Source organism: Cyprinodon variegatus, unplaced genomic scaffold (genome assembly GCF_000732505.1).
Source record: "Cyprinodon variegatus isolate N-32 unplaced genomic scaffold, C_variegatus-1.0 Scaffold71, whole genome shotgun sequence".
Taxonomy (NCBI): Eukaryota; Metazoa; Chordata; class Actinopteri; order Cyprinodontiformes; family Cyprinodontidae; genus Cyprinodon; species Cyprinodon variegatus.
Window position 1 is genome coordinate 568,806 of NW_015150524.1, and position 23,144 is coordinate 591,949.

The 23,144-nt window shown below is 39.3% G+C and overlaps 1 protein-coding gene across 30 annotated transcripts in view; it reads left to right on the forward strand.

The window, feature by feature from the left end:
- Nucleotides 1-1,828: 1,828 nt before the first annotated feature.
- clasp2 (cytoplasmic linker associated protein 2) overlaps nucleotides 1,829-23,144 on the forward strand; it is a 68,522-nt gene continuing 47,206 nt past the window's right edge. For 21 of the 30 annotated variants that reach the window (XM_015372311.1, XM_015372313.1, XM_015372320.1 and 18 more), the window contains exons 1-6: nucleotides 1,829-2,708; nucleotides 10,612-10,690; nucleotides 13,972-14,075; nucleotides 14,552-14,643; nucleotides 16,257-16,332; nucleotides 19,578-19,675. In XM_015372311.1, the coding sequence (XP_015227797.1) occupies nucleotides 2,511-2,708; nucleotides 10,612-10,690; nucleotides 13,972-14,075; nucleotides 14,552-14,643; nucleotides 16,257-16,332; nucleotides 19,578-19,675 (647 nt within the window). In that variant the 5' untranslated portion in view covers nucleotides 1,829-2,510. Of the gene's footprint in view, nucleotides 2,709-10,611; nucleotides 10,691-13,971; nucleotides 14,076-14,551; nucleotides 14,644-16,256; nucleotides 16,333-19,577; nucleotides 19,676-22,236; nucleotides 22,785-23,144 lie in introns of those variants that run through there. The other 9 variants (XM_015372343.1, XM_015372341.1, XM_015372342.1 and 6 more) reach the window with 4 other exon arrangements.

Consider the following 23,144-nt stretch of genomic DNA (forward strand, 5'->3'; position numbering starts at 1 on the left):
AGGACCTTATTTGTGCACCTCAGTAACTTCTGCTGCGATTTTGATTTGTTTTGTACAGAGAATGTTTTGCAACAGAGAAAAAAAAAAGATTCTCAGAGACTCACTCAAAACCGGGGAAAGTCCAACCAACTGCAACTTTTTTTTTTTCAGTGCTTATTGTTACAGTCAATGCCTGTCTATTCAGAAAGAGACATATGCTTGTCTCTTTGATGTAAAAAAAAAAAAATGTTGCTGTTTATCAAAGACCTATGATGAGGCTCAAAGGGGTTTGGGGGCATTTTGTTGATGATGCTTCGGGGATGAGTGGCCGCTGTTGTGACCTATGTAGGCCTGGGTCTAATCCTGTCAGTACGCCCTGTGAACTATCTCCTACTTGACCACTGAAGCATTTGTTTACATTCAGAAATTAGGTTAGCACTAGAGGCTAACCTGTTTACATCAGAAAGTTTCCAGTCCCCATTGTCTGAACAGATTCACAGTGAGTCTAAATAGTTTGTTACACGTAAACAGCTGTGTTGTACAGTTGAGGGGACTGAGATGTCCAGTATTCAGATTTATTGCTGTGTGTATCTGGATATAGTTAAAGGTGCGCTGGCCGTTGGAATTGCTTCAAAAGTGAAAAATTAACATCTGTAGATCTAAAAGATTGAATATAAGAATGGACGTGAAGAGACCTAAAGTTTTTGACAATCACATAAATGTATTTATTTGAAAGTCTCTCTAGCATAGTTCTATGTAACCGTCACTTTATCTTTGTTTTAAAATGTTACAAATTGGCTTATATCTTTCCATTTCAGCTGTTTACAGCGCTAAGCAGGAGATACATATTTATTATTAATAGAATCCTATACCTCTAAAAAAATTTATCAGGTTAATTTATTAAATTTACCACATATTTCCTACTGTCACGATAGATGATTCAATAACTAGGAAAGTTATGTGATTGGTGAAAAGTCATAAAATGACTGGTTTAATTTTCTTAGTATGCCTTAAGATCAACATGATCTCATAATTGTGTCCCCATGATTGATATAAAATCCAGCCACTTAGAAATTTACCAACTAAATAAAACCAGCTTGCAATATAAACTGGTAAATGCTGTTTAGTGCCAAGTGCTTAAAGGCTTTGGAGAGAGGCAGGGCAGTGGATAGGATCAAGGATTAACAACAGGAAGATGAAGATTTAGATGGATACATAGCTGGCATGACTGGTTGTTATACTAATGTCCTCTGACAGTTTTATCTGTTTTTGTTGAAGAAAAACAAGAAATACGTGGAAAAAATAGATGAATAAATAAAGATGACTAAGAGTAAACAATTGTTGTCTCTTTAATGCAACCTTTAATACGCAATCTAAAAATTTATATAATTTTTTTTCACCTGAGAATCTTCTGCAAGTGTGATTAAGTCTCCATTATGTTATTATTTTATAGAAAAGTTCTTTATATTTTAAATTGTTTAAAACGGAAGGAGAAGAGTGGAAATTTGAACTAGGAAATATTGGAAATTTGCCAGGACTGAAGTATGATTCCATTGAAATTCATCCATGTTCGTTTAAGACAGTTCCGCCTCTAGATGTCACCAAAGAGCCATGCTGTTAAGAAAAGACACGCCTACATAAAAGGGATGTTAAATTATCCGAATAAAAAAATGCAAAAATATATTTTTTAAACGAAATGTGTTCTTTTACTATCCATTTTTCTCATTTAAGCAAATGTAAGTTATCTTTTAGATTCCAATTTTTTATTTATTTATTTAGAAATGACTTTACATCAGGCATTGTGTTGGCCAGCTGTGCGGTGATCAAGGATTGGTGGTCTCGCCGCATAGTAAACTGCAGTCCCCGGCATCATTCAGAATCCAAGTGCCCCTCAGCGGGTTCCGACCAACAATTTCTGCACTTCTGGACTAAAATAGGACCCTTTAACGTGGGAGGGGATCTGTTTTTGAAGTTGAAGAAGTTTACCGAGTCTTCCATGTAGACTGAATCACCGGCTAACAGACTTTGGTGGCAGTGGCCATGAACTAGAACAGCGTAGCAGCGTCCAGCGATAGGCCGTTAGCGGGCTGAGCTAGCATAAATAATGCTATTTGTATGGGCGCTAACTAGCTAGATGCTATTTTGTTAGCATAACAGATAGTGAAATAAGACTTTTGGCGTGTCGTTATGCCTGTATGCGGAGTAACCATTGCGGTTTTACATTAAATTAAGTTTTGCTGAGTGTTTAGTATTTTTAAAGGAAAATCGGTCGTTGAAACAACAAACGGGAACTTTAACGAAACGTATCAAGTGAAATTGTTGGTTTATTAGAGAAGATGTGTGTGGCAACATAATCTTTTTTTCTTCTTCTTCTTAAACGATCAAATATTGATGATCAAACCTGATTTTAAAACCATCCGGACTTCAAGTTTCTTCAGCCCTTTTCAGTTTCCCTACACCCCATCCCTAGGACCGTTGTCTTCGATCTTTGGCCCAGCTGAACTAGCTGGCCGCTCGGCACTGGGTGCCCAATGGAGGATCATGACAACATGGACTATTTTTACCAGCAGGTACTGCAGAAGGATGTGACACGCAGACTGCAGGTTGGCCAGGACCTCATCGACTACCTGAACGACCCACATCGTTCTCCGGACGTGGAGCAGGACAAACCCCGGCTTGATAAGACCATAGACGAGCTAACGGGATGGATCAACTCCAGCAATTTCAAGGTAGCGATAATGCCCTGTCATCGTGTGAGGGTTTCGTGATGCCAGGCGAGCGTTTTCTTGGCTTCCTCATGAATTATTTCGTACTTTTGAGCTTAAAAATAAGGCGTTAGTATAAAGCTTTGATATACAGAGACTGGTTTCACTGAAACTAAAGCAGAGATTAAGAAGACGAGTTTCGTCTCGTCTAAAACAAACAGCTTATTTGGCAGCTTTTATAAGTGAAAACAATAGGAATCAGAAGCAGTTTATAGGCACATCATTGTGTATTTTTCTCCCAGAAACGGACAGAAAGCAGAAAACATGTGTATGGTGTTATTAATAGGTTTAAATATTTCATTGGAAGCAGACATTTTTAAATTTCCTGCTGACTGTGTATTTTTCTGAGCATTCCTGTGGTTTCTCTTGCTTTCTGTTATCGTTTTGGTAGAGCCTATGTTTGTCTGCGAAGGGGACCCTTTGTCAGAGCTGTGGACTACAGGGATATTGCAGATGCGATGGGGGAGGGGCTTTGGTTTTTATTCTTTCATTGATTTTTATTTTTTTTTTACTACTTTTTTATTACAGTAAAACAAAATACAAAACAAGCATGTGCATCCATGTTCAAAATAGTAAAAACACTAAAGCTGCAGCCAGACTGAGCTTGCATCTCCAGCTAATGTATTACTCAGCATAATGTAAATATGCAGAGGGGTTGCTGGTTAAGGTTCTCTGTTATTCAGGACATGGTAACCCCACCCCCCAGAAAAAAAGGAAAAAATTACAGTCCCCCTCATCCAGACAGCTTTTTTTCCATTCAAAGCTGGTGAGGGCGAAGTTCCAAGTGGTTTGGGGAAGTGTTGTTTTTGTAGATCTATATGCACACACCGATTGGACTCCACTGACAACAGGGTGTTGTTTGGAGTGAAGGAAGCCATCTGTAAACACAGTAGGTCTCAGATTTCAGCTTTAAAAAACATACATTAGGGGCTGCTCAGTGGCGCAGTGGGTAGCACTGCTTCCAGGTTCAATTCCCGGCCTTTCTGCATGGAATTTACATGTTCTCCCCGTGCACGCGTGGGTTCTCTCCGGGTACTCCAGATTCCTCCCACACTCCATAAACATGACTGTTAATTGGCTTCTCTAAATTCTCCTTAGGTGTGAGTGTGTGTTCATGAATAGTTGTTTGACTCCCCGCCTCTCGCCCGGGGACAGCTGGACATAGGCACCAGCACCGTGAAAGAAGATGGGTGGATGGAGGGATCGAAAACATACAGTTCAAGCATAATCTGCATATGACTAAAAATCTACTAGTTTGTCAGAACATCAGCGGAGGGAGGGGGGAACTGTTTGTGTGTTTAAACCTGCAGAACCACCCATCCAAAAAGGCTTGAAAGTTTGATATTTAAGTCCCGTTTTTCATTTATTGTTTTTATCCACATTTTTTGTGGGAATCTGAAGCTAATTCACATCATCTCTGCTGATTTGTAATACCGAGCAAGATGTAAACATGGGGGTGGTTGAGCGAAAACTCCTAAATACATTTTATGTGAGAGCAGTCCTTAACCTGAGCAAGTCGTCTTCATTGTTAGGTTCTAAGTATTAACTGTGGAAAATTGGATGATGCATCTTTCTGCATCTCTGTTTGAGAGATACCAATTTTTAGATCAATATCCAACGATTTTGTACTTTATAACATTTAAACTATGAGATTCAAATTTCTAATGGTTCTTTAGTGATTTAAAAGGGCAAGCGAAATCTGGAAAAAATGGGAAATGGCAAAAAGAAAATAGAACAGAAACTGAAATGGATACATAACAAGTTCATCTATAACAACAACTAAAACACAGATAAATCCTCTTTAAAACGTCTTCCCGATGTAATGCAGTGTGATGTCATGGCCTCCGATGTATTATTTTGTTTTGTTTTATATTAATGACTTGCACTAATGGTTGGGCTATATTGGCATCTGTGATGTGTGGGCGAGTTGCCCTTCAAAAAAGGTGGACATACACTAGGCTTTTATCTTTGCTGTGGAACGAACAGCAAGACACTGAGTCAGCAAGCAGATAGTGAATTAGAGGAGAGATGAGGACGGTTGACATGAAGAGGGTGTTTATAAGAGAGTTGAGAAGATAAGTGAAAAGTGAAACTCATGATTCACAAATGTCCTTCAGAGTGTAGGAAGGGAAGACCTTCTGAAGTGTCTTAAAGGAATTGAAGCGTTTGATGTTTAAAGCCCAACAACAGAATAAAAGTATCATGGAGACTAGATCTGGAAAATGAAAACAGGAAGCATAAATAATGAATGACGCCGCATTTGGGGAGTTCAATTTAAAATGACTGAACTCCACTTGGCACTTATTGGCGGTAGATCCGGTTTTGAAAAGCATTTTCTAATAGTAAGAAAAATCCTAAACATTTTCATTTTCATATCAAATAAAAAAACAACAAAGATGAATGTTTTCCTATCATGCAATGAAAAAAATGTCGGCTTTGGCCTCCTGCTCTACAAGATTAACTCTTCCTGCAGGTGCTTAATGGGGAAAAAAACCTTCCAGCGAAGAGAATTCAATGCAGCTTTGTGGGAAGCAGCTGCAGGAACTGTTGTGGCATAGCTGCTATTGGTTGTTAGCCTCTGGTTGGTGGGTTCACACAATGGCTCCAATCTTTTTTATAGATATGATTTCTCTACAGTTGATTGGTGATTATAACTAAAGCCTGTTGGACCTAAACTGAATTTCTGAGATCTAAATTGTCCCTGGTTTTCTGTCACTGTGAGGAAGCCTTTATCATCTGCTGGTTTTTTCCGATGGGGAGGGTTTTGCAGTAATCTAATTTAATGAGAGTAAGTGGAAGCTGATATGAGTGGATCTATGGCGTTTTCCATTACAATGGGAATATTTCTTCATTTAAAAAAAATTGTTATTTTGTCGTTCGATTTGATTTGTTTACTTTTTCATAATTTACACATCTGCTTTTCATCCAAAATTCAATTCATGCTTCTCTAAAAATCCAGAGTACATCCCTTTACATGGCATGTCATGTAACTGGTTAAGCCACCGCGTGTACCAACCAGAGCCTTTACAAAGACCCATTCATATGAAGCAGACTATTTATAGAGTTTTGATGTCTGACATTCCTCGGGCACCCCGGCTAAGCGTCTGGAAGGTGTGTTGACAAGCCTGTTGAATTATTCAATACACTTTTCAGAGGTCTTCTAATAGTTTCCTGTCCTCTCAGTTCTCTTATCAAAACTTGCAAACTTTTTCACCGTCTTTTAGGTTAAAGCAGAGGTCTGCAGCCTTTTAATTCAAAGAGACACTTTTACCACGGCAACATTAAATAGAAAAAAATGTCAGGAGTCATATTAAAGATTATATACATTTTGAAAGCCAAGGAAATCTAAGTTTTTCTATTTTTTCTATTCAAAATAAAAAAAAAATCTAACCTTTTACAAAGACGAGCATAAAATCCTATTTTTTTTTTTAGAATGAATCAAGCTGGTGGAGCCACAAATATATATAAAAAACAATGAACAACTTAACCCCCTAAAAATGTAACACACACAGTTTAATCTAAAAAAAAGTTATTTTTAAAGCAACAAGCTTCATATTATTTATTTCATTTTCTAGATGTTTTTCTTCCAGGATTGTTCTGTACCATCCATCTTCCTAGCAGCTCTAAGCAGCTTTCCTGTTTGCAACCCCGTGTCATTATGCTGCCACCACCATGTTTTACTGAGGGAGTGATGTGTTTGCAGTGTACATTTTGCAACACAAACTTTGATTCTGGTCTTGTTTGTTCAGATATAAAAACCTCTTACAGTTTGTTTGTTGGAACAGCTGTGTTTTGTCCCACCATTCCTTAAAGTCGAGATTTGTGAAATTCTTGACAGATCTGCACCGCATCTCAAGCTACCATGGGAATTCTGGCTGCTTTTCTGAATTATGAATCCTTTGTTTTCTTCTTGATTCATGTCTAGGGAGAGAGAGATGGTTTAGTTATATTTACATTGAAAGGCTGCTTTTAGTAGTTCCCTTTCCATCTAGGCTACTTTGTCAAAACGGAATGATTCATGCTTTTCTTTTGTCAGATGTTATGTGAGCTGGTTTTGGTTTTATTTAGGGGTAACATGGTGGAAGACACACCAACAACAAATGTATTTAAAACCATGTTACCGCTCCTATCACTCATGTTCTTACTTACCACTTAAAGTTATGAACTACTTTTTTGGTCTGTTGCATAAAATCCCAAGAATATCCAATCCTGTTTGTGGTTCTGGTGAAAGTTCCAGAGGTGTGAATACTTTATCGGAGCACTTTATTTGTGGCTCCCATTCCTTTGATATTCTGATGTCATAACATCTGAGGTTGTGAATGTGATAACTAGCATAGCCCCTTTGGTTCCCTCTCCTCCGTTTCTCCATGTGAAGATGATACCAGATGGTTGTGGGTGTTTGATGGGGTGTTGGGTGGAGGAGGGGCAGAGGAAGCCCTAGGGATGTTTCCATCGTGAATCTTGTTTCTCCCCCCATCTTCCTTATTTTCCCCTTGAATAATGTCTGCATAAGGCCCTCTTCACTCTGACCCAAGGCTTGCTTTTCCTCTCCAGGTGATTTATTTTTTTCTAAAATCTTATTTGTCCTTCATTGCAGTCTTTTCCTCCCTCTCCCACCTTCTCCTCCTTCTTGAACGCTGTCACCTGGCTTCGGCCTGCCTTTGACTAAAATAGGGAAAAACTGCAGCCCAGCTCAGATCTTTTTGCTGGATTGAGTCTGGAAAATAATCTTTAAATGGATTTTCTTTCTGGCTGTTGCAGTCATAGCAGATCGGTGCCAACAAAAGCATTCCAGTAGCATGGCGCAGCACAGGGATATGATATTAATCAGAGGAAAAGTGGAAGAACTCAGAGACGCAAATATCAGTATCACCATCATCACTTGCTGATGTTTATGTTGCAAGCATTCAGCAGGGTTCATTTTAATGTGGTCTACCACAACAAGACATGTCAGTTAACTATATTCTTAACTTGAAAGGAGTTGGCATCTGTTAAAAGACAATCTTCTTGTATTCTCTGTGTTTAAGATTGAAAGATGACCATTTCACACAACATAAAATAAAAATCCTGACACATATGTAGAAAGATTTTAGAAGAAAAAAGATCTGTTAAACATATTTGCATGCAGGAGTTTTTTTCTTATATATACTGTTGGTGTTATGGAGTTATGCCAACATCTGTAACCATGTTTACACTTATAGGCTTTTGCTCTGCTGACTGTGATTTTTTGGGAAACTGGGTGGGAGATCCAGATCCACATAATCCAATACTTCCCACGGTGAGACACAAAAAAAGGGTGCTACTGAAATGATGGGCCAAATGAAGGAACATAGCATGCAAAATTTTAGAAAGTGTGAGAGAGTTTAGTGACTTATGCTGCGTTCACACCAGACGCAGCAGAAGCAGCGAGTTTACATGCAAAGTCAATGGTTGGTGCTCGTCGCGTTTTGAGCAGCAGGCGCAGCACGTCGGGAGCGTTGAAGCATCTGACATGCGCGACGCGCTGCGCCGCAAATGCGCTGCTGCTTGAGATGGGCAAATTGAACTTTTGCTGCTTGACGCGCTGTATCAACCAATCAGAGACGCTGATCTGGGAGCTGGCTGTGAGACAGACACATCGCTGATGATACAGAGCGCTGTGATCACTCCTCTGAAACAGTTTATTAACGTCTAAATTAACTTAAAATGCTGAAACCTGCCGACAAAGTGTGTTCGCTTTTATTATCCTGGTGCCTGCAGTTTGGATTATGTACATGAAAACCACCTTCTAGCCGCCGTGGCGAACCGCGAGGAGGCTACCGGGCCATAGGTTGCTGTTGAATAGGATTCCTACTGACAGCGCAGCGCCGGTATTTGGGGGTCTGAGCGGCTCCGACAGAAATAATATTGGAAGGCAGGATGGTAATCTGGATGAACTGAATGCACTGATTAAGTTTTCAGGTGGATTTTCTCACTTAAAAACATATTAAAACTACTTTATTCCCACTTATCACAGCAAATATAGCTGCAAGGCAAAGAAAGGATAGGGTAGCTCCGCCCAACGCGCGTCAGACCCACTTTTCCGACGTGCCGCAGGAGCAGCAAGCTGTGTCGGAACTGATTTGTACAAGCAGCAAAAATGAAGCAGCAGATGCGTTTTTGCTGCTCTTGCTGCGTTTGGTGTGAACGTAGCATTAACCTCTGCACAATATTAGCCCCATTTACACTATCCCCTTGAAACTGTGCCGAGAGCAGTCCAAGCATGGTACCCGAGATAAATGTTGAGTGTAAATGGCATACGAAACTAAACAGGACCGTGCCAGACACAAGTGAACCATGCTAAACTGGTACTAGTTCATCAGTAGGGCTCGGCGGGGATCAGTTCTNTTTCTTGTTCACCGCTATATAACAGTAGTACCAAAGATCATCACTAGGAAGCAAGGGACCGTGCTAGCATGATGTGTAAACGGTTGTAAGGAACCAAGCTCAGCTCGGATCAGTTTTCAGAGGGTATTTTAAATGGGGTAATAGTTCTAAATGGTGTGATTTGATTTGGTTCGCTGCCATTCAATGCAATGCTTGAGGCTGACAGAGGGAGACTGTATTCTAAAATATACTTGTATTTATAACAATATAAAATGCGTTAACAGACATGCTTATTTGTACGATTAGTTGTTGTTTGTTTTGCTTTTAGTGTGTTGATTGTTGTTTGTTGTGATGCTACAAATGTTCTAATGAGTTAATCTGTTACACAAATTCTGTCACCGTTCTGCTGGAATGGGTGTAGTTTGTAAATGGTGATCATTTTCCAGTCAACAGCCTGGCAGGTGATCACAGAGTGACTCATAAGTAGAGATCATCCAAGGTTATGAATCCATGCCAGTTTTCTGTATACAAGCTCTATATGATGGAAAATAGGCAAGTTTTTTAGTTTTTTCACTGTGTCAATTAAGTTAACATTTGTACGGTTCTGCAACCTGCTTCTCTGGAGCGTCAAGTGGTTTTTTGCACCTTCTAGCGTGGCTCTTAATAACTAAAAACAGACGAAGAGTGTATATAAAAAACTGATTTAAGCAGGTTTACAGTTTTTTTTTTTTTTTGAAGGAATAGTTTTATTCAACTTGCACCTGAATAAAATGTTTTGAGATGGCCATTAAACGGCGTTAAGATCTTGTTTTTATTTTTATTATCTTGGAAACTATACGCATGTTTTACTTTTATTTAGGCAAGTTTATTTGAAGAGCACAATTCAGTACAAAGAAAATTCATGCTTTAAATTAATTAAACGAGGAATATAAAAACACAATATAAGCAGGTAGTAAAACAAATAAAATGGTGGGATTCAGTAGAGATTTAATAGTTAAAACTGTATTCATTTTTGCAGGTATATATTTTGTTTTAAATCTAAAAATACTTAATAAGATTAGAAAAGAAAAACATACTTTCGTAGTTATGTATAAAAAAAAAAATATAGGGAAAATATAGAGAAATGAGGTGTTGATTCTCTGTACGTCCATTTTACCCACTGAACTGCCGTTATTCAATTATGACAAATGTAAGCTTAGTTTTGCATTCTATGACCCCTTTAAATGGCTGCATTTGCAATACAATCACAATTTTTTTTTAAAGTGTTTTGGCAAAATCCTGCAGGCCTAGTTTTAATATTTTGTGTATGCAAATTGTTTACTGTGCACCCTAAATCTGCTCTTTAAATTTCTTTATTGTGTTAAAAAACAAAACAAACACATTAAGATGTGAAGTAGTACTATAAGATGCTTCAACTTGTGTACCTATAGTTTGTTTTTATTTGGTAGAAATGGAGAGGGAAATGTGTTCCAGCAAAAATGAGCAGGTATAACGATTGTTTTCTTTTCTCTGTGCTTTGTAGGTGGCTTTGTTAGGGATAGACATCTGCGGTGCGTTTGTGGATCGCCTGGGAGAGCGCTTCAGAGGATACCTTGGTACAGGTGAGAGTTTCCCTTTGGTTCGTTTTTGGTATAGGCTCACTTTATCATTAAACTTTTTTTTTTTTAGTTTTGATATCTTGCTATCTTGGTTAAAGATGGATCACTGTTCAAATTTTTGTTCCATGTCTAAGATCCCAAAACAAGTAAAAACAAGTTTTGCGGCAGCTTTGTTGCACATGTACCAACAAACCAGTTGGAACCCTTTTATCTTTTAAAGCCAATACAAACTTCTCATTTTGTTTTTTGTGAAAGTGACTATAATGACCTCTTTCTTTTCTCTTCCTGAGGCTCAACTTCTTTATCTGCTAGCATAAAGAGTCAGTGAAGCATAAATTAGCCTTTTTGTTTTTCCTTTTAAAGGGATGTTGGTCTTTACTGAACAAAGAAAGCAAACTTGGGCTTCACTTTCTTTACTGGTTGCTGAAAATGTGTTGCAGTTTGTAAATAGTAACTGTCCTTTTCGAAACTGTCTGCATGTTTTTTCGTTTCTTCTCTCGCTTCCCTCTAAGACGCTCCAGCAGTACTGCCTAAATCAAAATGTGCTGCCTCCCCCCCTTCTATTCCACATCCTTTATACTTCTCTATACTTAGGCCCTGCTGTAGGTCATCCTATTACCCCCCCATAACCACACCTTCTGTTAATGACCTTAGAGGTTAACTCCTATATCAGATTTCACACCCATTGGTTGGTATATTGTGTTTTCTGTCATTGCCAGAACATACAGTATGTTTGTGTGTGTTTATTACATGGTGGGAACCATTTTTCCATAAATCTTAGCACATTGTGGAGACAGAGTGCTCTAGTGTGGACCAAATGCTGTTTTAGGCTTAGGTGTTAGGTTTAGGATCAAGGTGTGAATTGAGTTTAGTTTAGGATTAGGGTTAGGTATGAACCCACAGTGGTTAGGATTTTGGTAAGTGTCACGGTTAGGCTGTAGAAATGAATTAGAAATGAATGAAAGTCAGTTGAGGGTCCCCACAAGGATAGAGAAACGTGTGCTGTTTTGTGTGTGTGTTTGCGCTGTCATTGCAAAGCCAAAATGAATGTTGTCACCAGTAAACATGCTGAACCCTGCAGTGCCACTCCAGGATTACCGGACTCATCAGCACACTGTACAGCTGACTACCAGACAGAGTTTCTATCCTGTCATCGTCAAGGACGTTGCTGAGCTAAGCTGCGTTTATTTTGAAACATTGTTTTTCAGATTGATGCTAAAAATCATCTGTTTTTTTTTTTTTCTTTTAAGTTGGGTGTGGAATATCCCCTCCTCAATCTGACTTCATCTTTCCCTCTACATCGCTCCCTCTTCATCTCCCCTGCATCCACCCACATTTGCACACAAGGAGGAAGATGAGATCATTCAGACCAAGTGATTGTATTGATTTACTGGGCTGACTTATTGCACAGCACTGCTGAATTTACAGCCTGTGTGTGTGTGTGTGTGTGTGTGTGTGTGTGTGTGCATGCATTCTGACAAAGTGCTGTGTGCCATCCGGCCAGGTTACTCCCTCATGTCTCTAGTTGAAACTGAGGCGAAAACGTGCAGGCCTCTTGTTTGGCTGCTCCCTGATTTAATTATGCTTTCATCTGCGCGGCCCTGACAGATGAGACGGGCTGTGATTCGCCAGCATTCCTGTCATCTCTCAGCGTGATGAGTTGAAGGAAAAACTTGTGTACATTTTCATTTTTACTCCACTGAGTGATGTGTCCAGCAATGCCCTCCCCCGCCATGATCTCTGTTTGAGGGTATTGTCCTTGTTGCTAAGGCAACCAGCTGTTGTGGTAGCATAACTTCCACGCCGAGTTAAAGGACAGATTACATCACTCCATCTCTCCCTCTGCTGAAGTCTCAGACAGGGAGTGTGTGTGCATGTGTGAGCTGCTCTCTCTGTTGATATTTTTATCTAATTAAAATAGGTTAGAGGTCATTGTTGGGGCAATTAAAGTAGCAAAGCAACAAATAAAACTTTTTACCTTTTGATGTTAGGCTCTCTATTTCATTCATATATTAAATATTTTGTGTTTAAATATTGAACTTGAGACTAGAGTTAAATAGAAGAGATTCTCTTATTTCAGTTTAATGGTCCATCTAAGCTTTTAGTTAGTTTTGACTTGATGAAACTTATTTTTTATGCATTAGGGCTCTGATGCTCATAATGGTATATTAGAAGCAAATGAAACACAGGCTGTATGCAGGGATGGTGACGAATGCCGCAGTACAATAAATATATAACTAATGAGATGTTAAAAAATATTAAAATACAGTTGTATTAATATAGTTATTTAAATGTCTTTAATTTAGTAAAATGGGAAATAAATGCATCTTTTATTCATTATATAGATCTCAGTTAAATATACAGGTTTTATCTTAAGAAGTGAATACAATCAGTTCATTGATAAATTATTTCATGTTTCTGTGCTAAAGCACACCATGAATTTAAACTGTCACACATCCATCAAAGTCAAAGAGGCAGGATTAGATCTGTCTCCATAGAAACACTAAAATTAAATTGCTTTATTTAACTGAGGTCAGTATATTAATTTAATAAGTTCTGTGTTTATTTCCAGCTTTAATAAAATTAAGCTTATAAACAAAAAATTCATGAGGTATTTATTAAAGTTGTAGGGAATCGTATTTAAATGTCAAATGTGTCATAGTATTTGAATATGGTACCAATTTAAAAATGTCATTTGAATATTGACCGTCTCTTGGCATCAGTTCAGAGACAGACTCTGGCTCATTCTGCTGAATAGTGACTTGTTGTTTCATCAAGGATTAGCAGATTTTTTTTTTTTTTTTAATGCAGCCATCAAATAATCTCTTTAGCTCTCCAGTATGTTTTTTTCAGATTAGAAATTCAGAAATCGTGTTATTTTTACAGAGCACTGTACGTTTAACATTCCCTTTTTATTTTTCATGATCTCACCACATTACATGGAGATGGAATGACCTCGGGGTTATTTTAGCCACCGTCCATTACTCATTTCCTTTGCTTTTCTCTCTCCAAGGTCTGTTAAAGCCTTACGCTTATGGTGCTATTGTTGGAGTTTGTTTTTAGTTTTTTTTTTTGTGTGTCTCACTCTGCTACTCTAAATGTGAGTTTTTTTTTCTGTTTCTTACTGTCTTTTAAAAAGTCCGCACTGAGGCAGTCTTTTTTTGATCTGTTATCAATTAATGTCTAATTTTCTTTTAGTCAACCAACACGCCAGCTGGGAAACTACATCCACATCTTGACTGGCTAACCAACGTCCCCTCTTCCTCTTTTTGCTCTGTTTTTAGTCGTGCCAGCCCTGGTGGACCGACTGGGTGACGCAAAGGATCAGGTCAGAGAGAACAGCCAAGCCCTCATCCTTCGCCTCATGGAGCAGACCGCTTCACCCATGGTGAGAGACATAATGACGTGAGCCGGTAAATCCCCCTGGGTTAGGGTTATATCAGACATGTGGCTTTTAATCAAAGCTCAAGATAATCATGGAGGCAATGAAGTTATTTTTGTGTATTTGTAGTTTTAGGTTAATATAAAACTCATCTGGCAGCAAGTAATTCATCTTAATTTTCATAATAACCTCTATTTTATAGAAATGCTTGTTTAGCTGCAGGGTCCAGATCACATCCATATATTCTACTTCCAAAACTAAAATCTCTCTGGCTCCCTCGTCTGGATATAAATGGAATTACACCTGCTGCATCCTCATGATCTTTTATAGCCTTTACACAAACGACACAAACATCTCTGCAGATTTTCACCTTCATAGTGTCCTTAGCTTAATTATAAACAGGATGTTTTTCTTCTCGCTCCTACTGACGTCCTTTACTCTCTCTCTCTCCCACTCCTATCCTCCTCGACCTCATTCCTCAGAACGTGTGGGAAAGGCTGACTCCTGGTTTTAAACACAAAAACTACCGTAGTCGAGAAGGAATCTGCCTCTGTCTCAGCGCCACACTGAGCACGTGAGTGGCTTCCTCTTTTTTTTTTTTTTACAACATTCAGGATGCCATTTAAAGGACAGAGTTGTGAAATGTTTAGGTTCTCAATCACATTTATGCACTCACATATGTACTTATACTTATGACACAAACATTCTTAACCCAATTACTCAAAAGTTTCAGGGTTAATCCTCTTAGGCATTTCCAGCTCTGTAGAGGGGGCCCACAGTTTTACTGTCGCAAACAGAAATGCTTGTTTTTTTATCAATTAGTTCAATCTCACTTCCTCCCTTAATTCTAAGAGGATTGGAGCTGCTGTAAAATGCTGGAGGATTACAGAAACATTTTGGTGCGTCAGGGTTTCACAAGCTTAAGATGTCATCTGCCAAAATGTCTTTACATTAGTGATGTTAAGTGGATTTTTGTTAATTGGACAGGGGTAGGTTCCTCTTAAAGTTTGCACAGACGCTGAAAAAATCTGTCTTGAGCTCATCTTGGCATCTTTTGGCTAATAGAAGGAAGGTAGGGTTCTTAAACTCTTCATCTGGGTACGAAGTGATGATGTCCACATTGCAAAACTTTTTACAAGATCATATGACGGGGCATCATTACCATAAGTTACTTTCATTCATCAGAAGTCTCTAGTATTGTGCGTCCAGACTTGACTCAGTTAAAACACCTGTAAATCAGAAACCACAATTAGTTCAGAGCTGTACTTTGCAACTTAAAGTTATAGTGAAGAATTTTTGTGATATTTTTTTTAAAAGACCCGCCCTCTCCACTTAAAAAAATGCACATGCACAACCCTGTACCTGCTCTTGAGTAGGGGGAGGCTATTAAAAAGGTGCTAGAGCATGCAAAAGCCCATTTCTCCTCGTGCACGCCTTGTATAAATGTTCCGTTTGCATTTGTCATACAAGCTTGCTTTCCAAAAGAAGATTTTCAATTTTTCTGCAATGTCAGACTTTCCACCAGTAATTGAAAATGGGGAAAAGCACGTAGGACGGCCTTACATAAACACAATGGAACATACATTCTCAGCAGAATCACGGATCCTGGTCAAATAAATGTGTAAAATAAATATTCCTATAACAATTAAATATTATTATTTTATCCGGATGCAGTGTATGGATACTTTGACAAACATGCGATATTGCCTAATTGTGTTATATTTGGGCATTTTACTAGGGATTTATTTGCACACTTATTTAACTAGCATCTTGTTATTTTGGTGAGAAACTTTGTTAATAAAGTTTTTTTTTTATGCCTTTTAATTATTTTTTTCCCCAATGAAATTGAAAATGGTATTTAGTAAGGAATATTTCCTGGGTATCAATATCAAGTTTGAGATTTCAGTATGGTGACAACCCTAATAGAAAGTGACATTCTTCTGCAGAGGTTTGAAGCTGCTACCTGATAGCAGTGCTGAGGATGTAAGGCGTGTCTGCAGAGACGCCCATTGAAACTGAGGGAAAAACAAGACAAATCATCTATTTTGGGCTTTTCTTTTAACATTTTTCTCCATTTATTTAAAGAACAAAGCGTAGTAAAAGGTATTTATTTTACAGTTGAGTCAGCTATGCTTGCTATAAAGCATTTACTGCAATCTCTGTTTTTGCTTTGTCTGCCTCTCTCAGGTATGGAGCCCAGCCTCTCAGTCTCAGTAAATTGGTCCCGCATCTCTGCTCTCTGACTGGGGATCAGAACCCGCAGGTAAGATGAGCAACATCGTATTGTCGGGATTACTGGAAGTTTGTTTGCAGTATGCTCTGCCTCTATCTAGGCAGACAAAACATGTTGAGGCAAGAATAGGATTGGTTTAAATGTGCAAACCTTAATCACTAAGATTAGATGCTAGACACTCGGCTTAGATTAAATGCAGAAAAAATAAAAATATTTCAGGATTATCCTTTGTGAATCGACTGCCATTTGCATTCACCGTGCTGACTTCTTTGTTTTCATGGGAATGTTGTCATTGGCAGCCAAAAACAGTTATGTGGCAAGAATCCTGTGATGTAGAAAAGTAAACAAGATAGTTTGCAACCTTTAATCTGAGACCAGTCGTTTGCAGTTTCAGAAAATTAAAAGCATCCTTCACTAGTGGTTAATTGTTTTTAAAGGGGTCATAGAATGCAAAACCGAGTTTACATTGTTATAGATGAATAACGATAGTTCAGTGGGTGAAATGGACGTAAAGAGAAGTTCAAACCCCATTGACACCTCCTTTCTCTGCAAATCTCACAATTCTAAACTTCCAGCATAAAACGGGTGAATCCAAACAAAGCCCCGAGTTGAGATCAATCAATATGTTGCCTTATTTGGTTCTGGCCTGTACTTTGGTCACGCCCTGAATAGAGGTAGATGTAAGACACCAGTTTAGCTGTTTAGCCTACAGCTGGGTTTACTTCTACAATAATTACAAAGCCGGCAGTTTCTCTATTGAACCAGAACCACGGGCGGAAACGCAGTGTTCCAATCTGCACAGATAAAGGGGAAATTGTTCACAGTCTTCCAGAGGATCGGAAGACTCAACAGGCATGGATTATTTTGGTCTATCAGAAGATCCCTGCAAAGTTTGATGCTCAGCTGTTCATTTGCTCTAAGCATTTTACCGAAGATTGTTTTCAAAATATTGGACAGTTCAAAGCAGGATTTGCTAAACTTCTTTTAATGAAATGAGGGGCTGTTCCAACCGTAAGGCCATCAAAACCACAAGCTGTATGTAATATGTTTTCGCTAGGCTGTTGATAGCAATGCTAGCATATCTATGGTGACCAGATTTGGGTTTCTGAAAAGGAGGACACCTTTTTTGTGTCTAATGGGCCGCTGACCGGACCGGACCGAGCATTCAAACTGAGCCGGAGCTCCGGGCCTGGTCCGGTTACCGTCCAGGCTACTGTCACCAGGTTGGGTTCGGTTGCTCTGTCCCCCAGCCCCGACCAGCCCCTGAGCTCATGGCTCGGTTCGACCAAAATCCTGGATGATTCTGAACTTCCCCCCGGACTTTGTTTTTAGGTCTGTTTCAGTGAGTGTGTGCATGTTGCTATGATGCGTTTTTGCTCAGCAGCTTTGCTCGTAAACCAACCAATCAGAGCACAGCTCATCTAAATATTCATAAGCCTACCATAAAGTGAAGAAAACCTTTCGTTTCATTCTATGGCTTATAACCAGGCTTGCATTAGGGCTCATAGAACAGCAAATATGCCATTTTCAGCCCAACCAATGTTACACTACCTATTCAGAGACCTTAAGGACCAGCACCAAATACTCCATATAATCATTCTATAAGTGCTTTAATGTCACTCCTTTGTTATTCCTGTGCTGAAAGTGCTGTGAATGGTGCTGACATAAAGTTAGCAATCTGTTTTGTCGTTATAGGCCAGATCATTTAATGAACGCAACTATACAAGACAAATTTGAGAACCTAAAAACACATTTTTCCCCCTTTTTTATCAACTAGCTTCTGCAAAGTGTAGTCATTCATTCCAGCAGTCAACTTGCTACAAACACAAATCTAACATTTACTTCATTAAATAAATACTTAAAAGCAGGCCTGCAGAAATCATTCAATGTTATTTCCTCTCTATCATCGTTTGCCATTGAGTGCTGCAAGAATTCATCCAGCTGGAAGAACATTTTATTGCATTGCAAAGTGTTTGTTCATGACGATTGTAAATGACTTTGTGATGTCATTAATGCACAAAGCATATTGCAATCACAACTTCATGTGGTGCAGCTGTTATTGAGAAGTTGGCTAATTGGTAAAAATATCTTCACACATTGTCCATCCTTCTTATTTTAAGCATTGGCAGACATTACAGCAGGGATTCACTAATATTCCAGCGTGTGACTGTCATATAAACATCACCCCTTAAAAGTAGATATAATTATTTCAATTTATATTTAACATAGGGTGAAATAATTACAATCATTTTAAATTAATTCATAATAAATATTAAATAATTCTAATTGTACAATTTAAATGATAGTTTTAAGTATATATATTTTTTTTATTAAATTCATATTTAACTTCTTTATAATTTATTAAATAGATGTTCCATTTGATTATTTTCTGAGACATCTGGTGGTATATTTATTTTATTGTACTTACATTTATTTCATGAGATGAAATTACATTAACATAACTTTATAACATTAACATAATTTAAATCAAGATATATTTATTTATATGACCTTCTGGCCCTCCATACACAGCAGGGGTTCATGATGCAGAAAAGTGCTTAGGTAGCTATCAAAATAGTGAATCAGGAGTGGTTGTTTCACAATAATAGCTGCATGCTTAGATTTGTATGTGGAATTAACATTTAACTTTTGATGGTTTTCATGAACAGAAACGTGTCATTTTTATAAACAAAAATGTGCTTAAATTCATTTTATTCTCTTACATTTGTCCCTAAAAGCACAATTTAATGTATCTGAGAGACGGCTGTTGATGTTGAATTCTCGGCTCAGAAACTGCAAGCAGACATCTTCAGGCAGTGCTGTGATCATTACAGTTATTACTGAGAGGATGAGCTCAGCCGTGCCCCCCCACCTCCCATTGAGCCTCGCTGCGCTAACATCTAGCTGTTAAACACCCACAACAGCTTAGACTGTGGGTTTGAAAGAAAATGTGAAGCAAGCTGAGCTCTGCTGCTGCATTCTACCCAATCATTAGCTCCGCACATCTCACACTGACCAATCAGCAGCCTGGACAATCCGCCTCAGTCTCAGTTACAGTGAATTCCTTCGACAAAAATCCAGCTACCCAATCGCAGCACAAGTCGGTTTAATGAGCAAATCAGATGTCTCCCAAAGAAGGGGAGCGAAGGGATCACATTCTAATGAGTGTTTATGTTTACAACACTTTGTTTGATTGCGTTACTGAGTGTAATATCGATCAGATCATAAACTGTTTAGATGCAGCTTAACTTTTTGTGTTGCTCTGCTCTCCGTAGGTCCGTGAGGCTTCAATAACGACGCTAGTGGACGTTTATCGTCACGTGGGAGAGAAAGTCAGGGCTGACCTGGGAAAGAGAGGACTTCCAGTTGCACGGTGAGCTTTTCTCTTGGTTTGAACACAATGGTAGTAAGCTCACTACTGTGTGTGTGTGTGTGTGTGTGTTTCGGCGACTGGCCTGTGGATCCCTGGGGTTTGGCACTGTGTCAGTCCCAGGCCACGCCATGCACCACTCTGTCCTTCACCACACACAGAAGCACTTTCATTCAGAGCACAATGCCATTTGACTGAGGAAAGCTAGTGGGAGGGGGCAACCAGGGGTGCAAAGGCACTTCGCAGAGAAATAGATTTGGATGGTTAAACTAGTGAAAGGGGGTTTTGGTCTTTTTTTTGTTTGGGACTTGAATATATTATTCAGAGCACAGAGTGACCCCATGTTTCCCCCCATTGCTCCCATATGTGAGATATGAGCTGCAGCCAGCCTTGCATGATGACTCCTCAGCAGGAGTCGCGTGTCTGTGAATGCTGACTGCGACCACGTGTCATGTGTTGTGCATATTTAGCCGAGCTGTCTCCTGTGTAAACACACCGTCTGTATATGAAGGGTTTATCTGTGCCTGTTTATCTCCAGTTCTTTGTAGAAATCAGAAATTTGCAATCATCAAGGTTACTAATGCCACATGTTTTTGTATTTTTATCTTTGCGATTACTAAAAGATTTGCAAACTGTAACAAAAGAGTGATATGCTCATTAACTCAATGGATAAAGCTATCAGTGATCCACTATCAGCATAAAGGAATCCCAGATTCAAATCAGCTAAAGAAGGTTGAGCAGATTTGTTTCTGTTCTTAAGGTCCCATGATTAAATCTGTGACGTGGCTCTGGTGTCTGACTGGATCACACATCATTTCTAATTCCTTCATATAATTTTAATATACATCATATCATATATCCATTTCCCTAAAGGTTAGATAAGGGTTAATTAACCCTTTGTGCTCAGGACACACTCTCCTGTTTTGAATGTGTCTCCGTTTCAGTTTACCTGATTGAAATGATTGCATTACCTCATCAGCAGCCGTGAAGTCCAGCAAAACACTGTTGATCGCCTGTTTATTTAAACCAGGAGTGAAAAGCCAGCAAATGACCTGAAACATGCAGGATAGTGAATCCTAAACACCAGGTTTCTAAAACTAAAGATTGGTCTTTCTTATTGTCTTTATTTTTTGTAGTATTAAACACTGTGTGAAGTCTTTGTTGGGGTAGGACATAACTTCCCCGAGTATTTGAGCCCTTTAAATAGAAAAATTAAACATTAAATATTTGAGAAAATATTTAAAGAACTGAAAAAATGTCAGAAATGCAGCAATAAAAAATGTATGGCCAGGTTCCAGTTAACTTCTATTAACATGCATGTATCTGTGTCATAGCTGCAAATCTCTTTTCCTTTCTGTGTGGTGGTAAACCCACTCTAATACTCCTATAAAACAATCGGCTTTTAGTGGCAGTGGGAACAGCTCGCTGACGCGTGTCTACCTGTGTCAAACCACTGGGCAAGCTAGCAGCATTAAAATCGCCTTGGCTCTGATCGGCATGCAGTGGGAACACCAGAGGTGTACCCGCTAAATTACGTGACACAATTGAACGTATCGTACGGACATCAACAGACCCCGATCTGAAAAGCTGAAACAACTCTTTTTGCATTCGATAAACCTGACGCAGCGCTGGGGAGAGAGATTCGGGAAAATAATAGAGCAAAACATAAAGCACAGTAACTGCGCCTTGGCTTCCTTACATGTTTCTCTCTCTTTCGTGATTTCTGTCACACAGGTTACATCATTAATGCTAACCCAGTGTGATGATGTCATCGGACACACAGCCGCTGATTGTTAGCTGGTCGGCCGATGTTTGAAAAAAGCGTTAAACCTGTATTTTCAGTGGGAAAGAGGCTAAAGGGTTTTATCCCCACCTAAAGGACTGGAGGGAGAACTTTGTTGTCTTACTCTTGTTAAATCTGAGTAAAATGAAGTACCTCTGGTATTTGAAAATCCTGTTTCGCTAAATTGCAATTATATTGCTAATGAAATTATTTGCGCAACCCTAATATATATTAATGTTTGATTAGGCTGCCGCCTTAAAGTTGCATCAACCTTCATCTCCGACTAGGTAAATGTTCCCTGAAGGCGAATTCTTCTTGCTCTGTGATATCTGTACTAAGACCTGACTTAACAGATGTCATAAAGTCTACTAATCATTAATTTCCACCTCTGTCCGTCTTGTAGAACAGGAGCTAACTTTGTTCATCTTTACATTGACTCCTAACAGCAGGGGATTACCATGATCCTGTAATTAGACTGAATGCAGGTGGAGATAAGCGTCTTCTGTCTAAATGTACATCTTTCCCCCTGAGAAAGGAAAACGAGTTTTCTCCACCGTTTCCACTGGCTGCAGACAGTGGGATGATTAAAAACCAGGGCCCCTCTAAGGAGGACATGCAAAGAGGAGGAAAAGTAGGGTGCGAAGGAAAGATGTTTTATTGGGGGGAGGAGCTTTGTTGTTCTCTTTCTGCTGTCGGCCATGCAGACCCTCCCCCTCAGCTGATATGGGTGTCTGGTTTGGGAGGGGGAGGTTATGTAAAGGGTATATCGCCTGTCACACAGACTGACCCTCATGGCTGGCTCTGCCATCCAGACAGATTTTTAACACCTGTCTCTTTAGATATTCCTCTGCGTGTTTTGATTATTGGTTATACGTGTGCGCGGCTGTAGGTGGTGCTTTGTCGCATGTCTGTGGCATGCTCTGGTCTCTTGCTGTTTGACTCGCTCTCCCTCCCTTCTCCTTCTTTTCGCCTCCCTCCCTCTTGAAGCCACTGCACCATGTTGGATACAAAGAGCTGAGGGGAGCTAAGGACCAGAGCGTGTCACTAGCATGGGGGGGGATAACGCAACGTTGCGCAGCAACACGGCAACCTACTAATCAGTCCACTGGGAGATTCAAAGACAAATAACTACTGAAGACTAAATGCAAGGATATATTTTTTCACCAAACTGAGTAGAAAGATGCTTATAAAAGGAAGGGAGCTGCTTGAAAACGCTGCATGGCTAAGGAGCAGGATGAACGGCTAATTATTATTATCGGGAGCTGCTTTGTAAGCTGGTGGCCGTGGATCAGCAACTAGACGCCAGGAGACAGAAAGGCAGGTAGAGAGGTGGGGGAAATGTTCTGATTTTAGACATGTTTAAATTTTCTTTGTTGTTTTTCACTGCTCTGAAAAAATCTTTTTATTTTTATTTTGTGAAGTTAGCTTAGGCCAGGTTTCCTTTATGGCAGATGACATTCAGCTTCTGGTCTTGTATTCTTATTCGAGCAGCTTGTTTTTCAGAGCCTTTTCATGCGATAGTTGTGGTGTCCTGAGTGAGACACACCCACATATTGACAGCAGGTCCACATGTTGGAGGATGATGTTACTTTCACTGGTGATTCTCAGCACCTTGCTTGGCTGCCTGCTCTAAAATGAACCGACTGACCGGTCATTTATTTTTACAGACTGATGCTCTTCAGCAGTCGC